At 47.2% G+C, this 10000-nt stretch overlaps 1 protein-coding gene across 1 annotated transcript in view; it reads left to right on the top strand.

Moving 5' to 3' along the window:
• The window catches only part of LOC117779157 (SH3 and multiple ankyrin repeat domains protein 2-like), an 84143-nt gene that overhangs the window by 69228 nt on the left and 4915 nt on the right, over positions 1-10000 (top strand). Inside the window, 8 exon segments of the mRNA XM_034615084.1 lie at positions 1-16; positions 681-761; positions 866-874; positions 2396-2419; positions 3509-3547; positions 4187-4299; positions 4541-4646; positions 5476-7969. The exon segment at positions 1-16 is cut by the window's left edge and continues 120 nt beyond it. Coding sequence (XP_034470975.1) covers positions 1-16; positions 681-761; positions 866-874; positions 2396-2419; positions 3509-3547; positions 4187-4299; positions 4541-4646; positions 5476-7969 — 2882 coding nt within the window.

Raw genomic sequence — 10000 nt, 5'->3', positions numbered from 1 at the left:
ACGGCACGCAAAAAAGGTATAACCCCCCCCCCAACAGAAATCTATAAACTCACTGACTGATGTTCCACCGCTGGTCAGAATGAACAAGGATTCAAAATAAATAATAATGAGGCTGAGGTGTGAATCAGCAGAAAACAGCTGCAGGATTAAAGACTGTAAAGAACTCACGTCACTGCTGATCATCCGTTTGCTCCACTGACTGGAATCACTCGACACAGAAGCTGAGGTCAGACTCTCAGAGCTGCTCACATCCGACATTTTGATTTGAACGACCAACAGAAAACGGTTGGAAGTTAATTCAGCTTTTTCACCCTGAGATACTCATTTAGTGTTAGAATCATTATCAACACGTCCACTTGCTCGCGGTAAATCCTGCAGAAGGTCTCCTGGTCTCTTCTCACATTGGCTCATTCGGACATTCTGTGGAGTTATCACTCGGTGGCTGGCTGGAGGAATTCCAGAGAAAGTCCGGAGCCTCTCGCTCTGACACATCCGGCCCCTGCGGAGAATTTCAGGAGATTCTCCGGAGTTCAGTCCACGTCTGACACAGCTGAAGCTTGGATTGAAAATTGTTAAATGTAAATTTGCTCAAAATCTAAGAAAAAAATGAAATGTAATTATCTTTGAATGAGAATAAAATGTGATTTATGTATTTTGGTCGCTGTGACTCTGTCCCGCAGCTCCTCCGCCCCCAAAGAGAGCCCCCACCACGGCCCTGTCCATGCGCTCCAAGTCGATGACGTCGGAGCTGGAGGAACTCGGTAAGAGCCGCCTGGTTGGTGTTGTCACCTCGGCAGGAAGTCGGTGTCTAACAGCTGCTCTCTGTCTCCCTCTCTCTTGTTCTCATTGGTTCATCTCACTACAGTGGATAAAGGTAAGCAGTCCATGCTGCACATCCTTTTGCCGTCCGTTCTCGTCCAATCACATCCATCGGCTCCCATTGGCTGATCGACGTCTCTGTTCCCATCATGCAATGCTTTTAAAGAAAGAGAGGCGTGGCTTCTCCTCTTTCATGATGCATGACGGACACACGCTGCCTGCACCCATGAGCTGCTGCTGCAACAAGTGAAAAATGCGACCTTAGTTTTTCTGTGTTTATTTCTGTGTGTGTGATGACAACAGTTTTGCTTTGCTTTAAAAGTGCAGCGTTAATACTTTCCGACCGACGGGACATTCAGCGACTCTGAGACACAGGAGGCGGCGAACAGGCCTCTGGCTCCACATTAACGGGCTTCGTTTTAGAAAAGGTGCTTTGAACTAAAACAACCTGTGTCCAGACCGTAGGCTGCAGAGCTGACGTCACCAGGAGTCAGAGTGTGTGCAGCTGTCATCTGGGGCTGGAGCCGCGACACCGAGGTTCTGCCGATACACAGACTCAACCAATCATTAGTCTCAGCTCGTGTTTATTTAATCAATTAACTAATTCAAACCAAACTGATCAGAAACAACAACATCAGTGTGATGAGAACGACCTAAAGAGACGTTATTTTTGGCGTAAGAGGTTGATGAGATAAAAAACACTGGGTGTTACCTCGAGCGTTTTCAGACGCGACCCCTGGACTTTCTCTGGAGTTTGTCTTTCACATATGAAGAAGCAGGAGATTCTCTGCTGAGACGCCGTCAAAGCTCTTGAACCTCGTCGTCTTTCCAACTTGACGTCTTTGTCGGTGTCTTCCTGAGAAACATCAACACGCCCACTTCCCCGTGGTGAATCCTCCAGAAGGTCTCCTGCTGTGTTCTTACATAAGATCACTCAAACATTGGTATTTTTACTAGAGGGCAGGCAGGAGAAACTCTGAAGTTCAGCGCAGGTCTGAATACTTTCTGCTTTTGCCCATTAAATAAATTCAGATTAAATAACTATGTTCTTAGAGCAGCAGGGAGAGAAAACGTCCGAATCCACGGTGGCACAGCCTTTAAGCAAGGCGGGGTTTATATACACGTCGCTGCTGATTGTTGACACCATTTAGAGGAAACATGTCATTTAACGTGGAGACTGAACGTCCCACTGAAGACACACATGTCACATGAGCAGGCAGACGTGTGTCAGTGTAATCAGCCGAGGTGTCGAGGTTAAGAATAAACGACTGAGGGACGTGTTGAGAGAATCGGCTGCCGAGTGAAAAATGAACCAGTCAGCATGTTTTTTTTCCCAAGAGAATTTGACACATTTGCATTTAATTCTTTACTTTATACATGACTGGTCCTAATTGTGCTGTTAGAGCTGAACGTAAATATGCATCTGCTGCAGGACGACACATTTCAAACACGCGGACTGAATATTCAAACACAAATACAAAACAATTAAGAAGTTGAGTATATTTTTATTCATCTTGGGAAAAGGATTGTGTTGATGCTCTGAAGAATCAGAATCTGTTTGTGTCGCCCCTCTAAGCCACTCTAAGGAAAAAGAAAGGTGGTAAGTGACTGCAGGCATGTTTAACCATGATCCGGTGTTTCCACTGATTGATTGATTTTACATTACCCAGCACCACCAGCACCACCAGCACCACCAGCACCAGCACCAGCACCTTACTGTGATAACTGACACTGTGTATTTGTTGATTTAATTTTCCTCTCAGTCAAACCTTGTGGTGTTTTGCAGTGTATCTGCATGATTTACAGTGTTTTTGATTGCAGCTGTTTTGAACTTGGTTGTGTTCTAAGTGTTGTCGTTGTTGTCGCATGGTTTAATGTTGTGATGCTGTCGGACACAAAGCTGCTTTCAGCTCCTCCGTCCCTCCTTCACCATCGCAGATTATTTTTTCCTCTTCTCATCGAGTTGGATGAGTCGTCTCATGATTCATTTTTGATTAAATAAAGAAGCATCTTACTTCAGAGCGCCTCTCGTGCAGGCAGACACACAACCTACATTTGCAGCACTAGCAGCAGGACGCACACATTATTTACTCTGTGGAGAATTTCAACATTAAAACGCAATCTGTGTGTTTATGCATAACAAGCATTAAAAGCTCTTCTGCTCTGAGCTAATGTTTGTTCATTTTACCTGACGTCGAAGATTCGCTGTCATGTTTGTCTTTGTGTGTGCTTCTGTTTTTTTTGTCCTCCTGTGTCACTGCAGGCTTCTGTGTGTGTGTGTGTGTGTGTGTGTGTGTGTGTGTGTGTGTATGTATGTGTGTGTGTGTGTGTGTGTGTGTGTGTGTGTATGTATGTGTATGTGTGTGTGCGCGCACAAGAAGGAGGAGGTTTATTCCAGGAAATCTTTCACTCACAAACAGGTTTCCAGGGCAACTGTGTTGTATGTTGTCCGATATTCAGCAGTTGCACACGTCGCAGACAGAGGAAATTAACTTCTGGAGGAAACACATATTTTTTCTGTATTGTGTGTGTGTGTGTGTGTGTGTGTGTGTGTGTGTGTGTGTGTGTGTGTGTGTGTGTGTGTGTGTGTGTGTGTGTGTGTGTTTCAGCTCTAAACATAGTGAAGGTCATTGATGCTCCTCTCCTCCCCTTTCCTCCCCTCCCCCCCACTCCTCTCCTCTGTGTGTAGATGCGCAGAAGAAGAGGATTGTTTTCCAAGTCACTCTAAGTAATCACTGCCTTAATGCATGAAGCTTTGTGCAGCACAGACCGAGCTGGTAGCCAGGGAGGTGATGTCAGTGAGCGGGTAGTTCAGGGCCAGCATGTAGCTTCTCTGAGGGCGACTCTGTCTGACGGCATCATCACACACCAGAGGGAAGTTCAGTCCAAGTTTGCCGTTGACGCCTTCTCCCACATTGCAGGTAAAATAAAAAATAAAAAGACGGGGAAGGAAAACGGTAAACTTGACGGACTTCACCTTCATGGCTCATTTTTACGTCTGACGAGGGAACGAGCCCGAGAGTTGGATGATGCTGCTGAGTCGGCTGTTTGGAAAGAGCTTGCACGGCTTCCGAGGCTGAACACACACACAACGCATTTCATCCTCCCATCTGCACCCCCCCGACTCCTCATCCCCCCCCATGCAAAATGTCTTTCAGTGTTTTCAGTTTCAGTTTCATTGCAGTTCAGTGTGGAGACACAGGGAGGCGTCACAGTGAATGATTAGCTTGCGTTTGGCCGACGAGAACTTTTACTAAGGCTTTTTGCAAGTTGACTCCCTCCCCTCCCCACCCCACCACCCAAAAATACACACACACACACCTTTTGTGTTTGTTGCTGACGGATTTCGGGTCAATTTGTCTTGCAGACAAAGTCGAAGAGATGACGCACGCCCAGAAGACTTCGCCTGTTGATATGAAGATCGCCACAATCAAACCACGCCCCTCCAGTCGCTGCCTGGTTACGCCTACTGATATGAATGTAAGTGTAATGTAATGAAGTGTAATGAATGTAACAGGGCTGAAATACGGATGTGACATTTACATAACCTGCATACATTTTAATTTAATTTTGTATGCAGATGATGCACGATTATGCTTTTAGGTTTAGATTGTTTCAGATTTCGTTGTGGTCGTGTTTGGTAGTTGTGTATGTGTCAGCAGAGAGCTAATGAAAAAGTGTGTATATCTGGATATTTCATGAACAACGCTCTGGTTTTCAGTCCATGTATCATGACCGCCAGGGAGTAGCAGTGGTGCCCCCCACTGTTCCTGGAGCCTTCCTGGGGTTACCTGAGAAGGGCACCATCAAGAAGCAAAAGTCAATAGGTATGATGTACATTCATTCACTGTGTGTGTGTGTGTGTGTGTGTGTGTGTGTGTGTGTGTGTGTGTGTGTGTGTGTGTGTCAGCTCACAACTGCATGTCCAGCACCTTTTGCTTTTAGCTTGTTGTAATATTCTATTAATGCTCTGTGGACATTCTCTTGCAATATTGAAGCTAATTATAGATAAATTAGAATGATCCAGTCAGCAAAGTGAGCTTCAGGCGATAATGTTGCAGGTCATTAAGCATATGCTGAACCCTCAGAGCTGCACTGGGGGACGTGGTGCAGGATAATGTTTCTCACGGCCCTTTCGATTTGCAAAGCCATCGTTATTGGACCAAAGAAGTTATGACTTTTTCACAATGATTGCGTTGAGAGCAAATTTAGCGTTGGTTTGATGGGCAGCTGGGAATCACATTTCACTACATATCCCAACATCTGAATACAATTGATCTAAATCTATTCAAACCATTTTATTTTTTTTAATTAAAATAATATTAATTGTGATAACAAGATCCTTTATAATGTGCACAGCTCCGTTTATCCTTGTCCTTGTTTCCGTTCTCAGTTGGTGAAGAAACTGCTCAAATGAACTCACCAGGAAATTCCCACTTGCTGCAGCAAACATCTTTTGTCTTAGTACTTTTCTCATCTACTGGGCCGCTGACAAATTTCAGGAACCCCCTGTTGAGATAAATAAAGGTTAAGGAAGAGCTCACATCAATAAATGAGTCGTTTCCTGTAGAATGAGCAGACCATGCTGGAAATAAAAAGTAGGGATATCTCCCCCAGGTCCTGACATCATTTTTCTTTCTGCTTCATTTCTTCAAGGTACAGACGAGGATGACAAACAAGGATTCCTCACACCTCCGCCACTAAAGTTCTCCCGCAGCCTCTCTATGCCTGACACCTCAGAGGACATCCCTCCTCCTCCAGGCATTTCACCCCCTTCGCCACCTGGCTACAACTCAGCTGCCGGCCCTACATCCAAAGGCTACGCCACCACACGACCCAGCTTCACCCAGAACTCACCCAATGCAGTGACCACCATTAGCAGAGCCGGCATTGGTACGTTGAGGCGTGGCTATTACCGCCAGAGCTCAGAGCAGTTTGAGAGCACACGTTTACGAGGGCGTGCACCAGTGCCAGAGAACCCTTACTCCGAGGTGGGCAATAAGACACTGTATGTGCCAGCAAAACCAGCTCGAAGGAAGGGCATGCTCGTAAAACAGTCCAATGTTGAGGACAGTCCTGAGAAAATGTGTCGCATGCCAGCAAGTCCCTCAGGCCCGGTCTCCATGCCTACTACACCTGTAGAACGAACATGCTCATCCATCCCCATCCCCACAATCATCGTCAAGGAGCCCTCCACCAGCAGCAGTGGCAAGAGCAGCCAGGGTAGCAGTATGGAGATTGAGCCCACCACTCCTGAACACCCCCCTCTCACACCCACTGTTGGGAGTGGAGGTCTGCGTCCTGAAGATCCACATTCTCTAAGCAACCCCTTCGCTGCAGCTATTGCTGGGGCAGTGCGGGACCGGGAGAGGAGGCTCGAGGCAAGAAAGAACTCAATTGCCTTCCAGTCAATAGACATTGGGGATGATGATTTGAGTGGTCCAACACCTACCCCTCGCCTACGCCAGTCAAAGTCCATCGATGAAGGCATGTTTAGTAGCGACGAGCGACTTAGAAGGATATTGGCCCCTCCCTTAGCACGGCTTGGGCCCCCTGTAGGGGGTGGCAGTGGCAACATGACAGATTTTAATACTCCTGAGCCCACAGTTGTGCGGGAGCCTCTGAACACCAGAACTGGCCAGTGTCCCAACTTAGACAGTCCTGTTAGTCTCCCAGCCACTCCTCCTAAGAGCCACTACAGGGCCAATGGAACCTACCTCCACCCTGTCACCGGCAAGCCCTTGGACCCTAATTCTCCACTCGCTCTGGCCCTGGCAGCTCGTGACCGGGCCATGAAGGAGCAACAAAACCATCCACAGAGTCAGCCTCCAAACCCTCCTCAGGTTCAAACCCCCAAGCACGAAGCCCAGTCCCTTCCAGTCCAGCCAAGCCACAAACCAGACCTCAACCAACCCCTCTTTATTGACACCAAACTACGTTCTGGCATAGAGACTAGTTTTGCTGCAATCTCCACAGCAACCATGGGGCGTCCTGGCCGAGGTGGCCTGCGGAGACAGATGACAGAGCAAAAGTATGAGTCTGATGGGGCACGGGAAGAGAGGCAGCATCAGGCCGTCGAGGAGAGGAAAAGTGCACCAGCTGATGTGGCGGACTCGTCACAGCCCAAGTCAACGGGGCTCTTGATGGTCCACACCAGCACAGAAGCAGGCAACAAGGTTAACAACCAAGATGTGGAGGGGCAGGACAGCAACAGGCCATCAGAGCTGAAGGACCCTAACCAACCGGATCCACACAACCCTCCGACACTCTCCAATCCCCAGCCACCCTCATCACGGAGGAGGAGCGTTCCTTTAGGCGAATCCTTGGATGAACCAGTAAAGCTGCCATTTCGAATCCCCCCTCCCCCCCTGGCCTCAGTTGATATTGATGAAGACTTTGAGTTCACAGAGCCCCTCCCCCCACCACTGGAGTTTGCCAACAGTATTGACATACCTGATGACCAGGCTAGTGCCATTGCAGAGATGCTTCAGCAACAGAGACGAAATGGGGGACCTCGATTACCCCCCTATGATCCTCACGCCCCACCACCTGTCATTGATCAACACAAACGGGTGGCGAACAGCATGCCCCCCTCATATCCTCCTCCTCCACCGGACCAAGAGTCAGGGGTGGGTGACTCGGGCATCGAAGAGGTAGACAGCCGCAGTAGCGGGGATCCTCAGCACATGGAGACCACCAGCACCGTTTCCAGCATCTCCACCCTGTCGTCAGAGGGAGGCTTCTGCGACAGCGCTCTGGAGAGCCTCTATGCCACTGCAGACGGACATGCCTTCCTGGTGGATCGGCCCCCAGTGCCGCCCAAACCCAAGGGCAAGTCTGTCATCAACAGGACATCACTTTATCATGACGCGCTCATTGAAGAGCCCCCAGAGTCCTATGGGTCTCCACCACAGGCCCCTCCCCCTCCCCCTTCATCCTCTGAACCTCCTAGGACTCCTACTCAAAGGACATCCAAGCTGTGGGGCGACCAGCCCCCAGAGCTGTGCAGCCCCCCATCCACACCAGACACCAAGAACACCGTCATCACCGAGCTGAGCTCCATTCTGCAGCAAATGAATCGCGACAGGCCGCCCAAGCCAGGAGAAAGCCTCGACTCCCCCACTGGGACCAGGGGGGCCTTTGGAACAAGGTACGTGATAAGTTGTTCTGTATTTCCAGTGATATGTCCATGTTTCCCATCACCAACACTGTCTTCTTCTTCCCTCTTCTGTACTTATCTTTTCATTTATTGTATTGGTTCATTTCTTGTGTAAGAACATAACTGAATGTACCTGGTGAGGAAACCCCAACTCTTTTAGTTCATGATGATTTCATGCTGATGCAGTATTTACATTTTGTCTGGTGTTTCCTCATAGTTGTCACAGCTGTTGTATCAAGCACTTGACTTGACTAGTTATTGATTGGCAGGTACCACTAGTTAGAGTTGACTCCTTGATGTATCAAGCTTAGTTTTTATTTCCCCAGGTTTCATGTTCTCTGTCACAAACAAACATGTCAACAGTTGTCTGTTCCACTGTGGTCATTTCACTGTTGATTAGGGTTGTGGTTTGGTTGTGGTTAACATGAGGAGATCACCTGGTTGTTTTGAGTTGTGTGTGAGGTAAACGAGATGCAGGCGTGTGCTTGTTTGTCATGTGACAGAGAAATAGAGTCGACCCAATATTCTACAGAGGCGTCTTCTTTTTGTCACTCGCACTTTATATCAGGCCATGACATCATAAAATGTGTTTTTTACTTTAAGTCTAGAATAGTGCTGCGAGCTTGGATAGCATTCTCTCTGGCTCGGTCGGGTTTACACTACAAACCCCAAACTATTGGCCGATGCCCCGGGAGGCTAATTCGTCTTCAGACGATTGACAGTTGACTCTCAGATTGGCTCTGAGTACTAACTGCTAGTAGCTCAGGATTTAACTCAACCCTGCTGATAAGTGTTTGGCAACAGCAGTAGAAAATTATTTTGAGACAAGCTTTTACTTTGTTGTAGCAGCAGTTTATGAGGTCTGTGTGTCAGGGAGTAAACTGAATGTTTACTTGGCTGGAAGCACAAAGGACCGATCCCCAATGGAAAAAGTCACTCAGGCAATAAATAAGAAAGTGAGCGCTGTTTACATTTTTATAGGAAGGATTTAAGGGATGGTTTCATATGGAATAGAAAGATTGATTTCCATCTATATCAAACCTGCAGTAACTGGGACAACATGTTGATGGACTCTGCACCTGAATCGGCTCGGCTCATGGTTTTTTCAACATCTTCCCTGTATGAGTGGGAAATAAAAAGCACGATAAATAATTCACTGCTCTCATGCATTTTATATAAACGGTCCCATCGCTCTTCAGAGACGTGCAGAGAGCCGAGGGATGGAGTCGGTTCCTCTGGACGCTTCTGATCTAATAAGCAACGTTAGGTCAACACGCTGACGTCCATTTGTGGTGAATACGGCGAGGTGCCCAGCTGCTCAGGTCCGGTCCCGTGTTCCCTCCGTCACGCTTCACGACACATACGATCATATTATCCTCATTTTCATCCTTTCACGGTTCAAAGTCATGTCTGTTGACCTTTTACACCTCATCTCATTTTCAGCTCACGCCTCTTCATCTCCATTCTCTCCAGTCTCCTGTCGTTCCTTCACCTCTTCTTTCTTCATGCCCTTCTGTATCTCCCGTCTTCACAGGTAGGTTCCATCAGCTGCCGTCACGACGTCAAGGACACGTTCACAGTTTTTATTTTCATGTAGCGCTGAGATGCTACATGATGTTTAGGACATGGTGTCGTAATCTCATTAGACTCTCGAGCCATTTGTTGCATAAAGTTGCAAACTAACATTGGAGCTGATTTCAAGATGATATTGAATAATGAGTGATATTGAATATAACCCTGAATGAATACTTTACTAGCTGTGACATAACGTGTATTATGTTGTGACAGATGCATTAAGATCTGATTTAGAGAGGAACAAAGATCATTAACAAAAGAACAGTGAATAAAGTACATTTGTGTTTACGTCATGTAGGAGAGTAACTAAAGCTCGTCAACCTGTGAGTCACATTAACAGGAACAGAACTGTGTGTCGTCAGGTGCCAGATCTTTCAGGACCTGCAGTGTTCAAACACAAATGACATTGTTAATAAAACACGTTTTTCTTAAAACACAGTTGATTTC

This window comes from Hippoglossus hippoglossus, chromosome 3 (assembly GCF_009819705.1).
Source record: "Hippoglossus hippoglossus isolate fHipHip1 chromosome 3, fHipHip1.pri, whole genome shotgun sequence".
NCBI lineage: Eukaryota > Metazoa > Chordata > Actinopteri > Pleuronectiformes > Pleuronectidae > Hippoglossus > Hippoglossus hippoglossus.
This window is presented reverse-complemented; position numbering and strand designations above follow the sequence as displayed.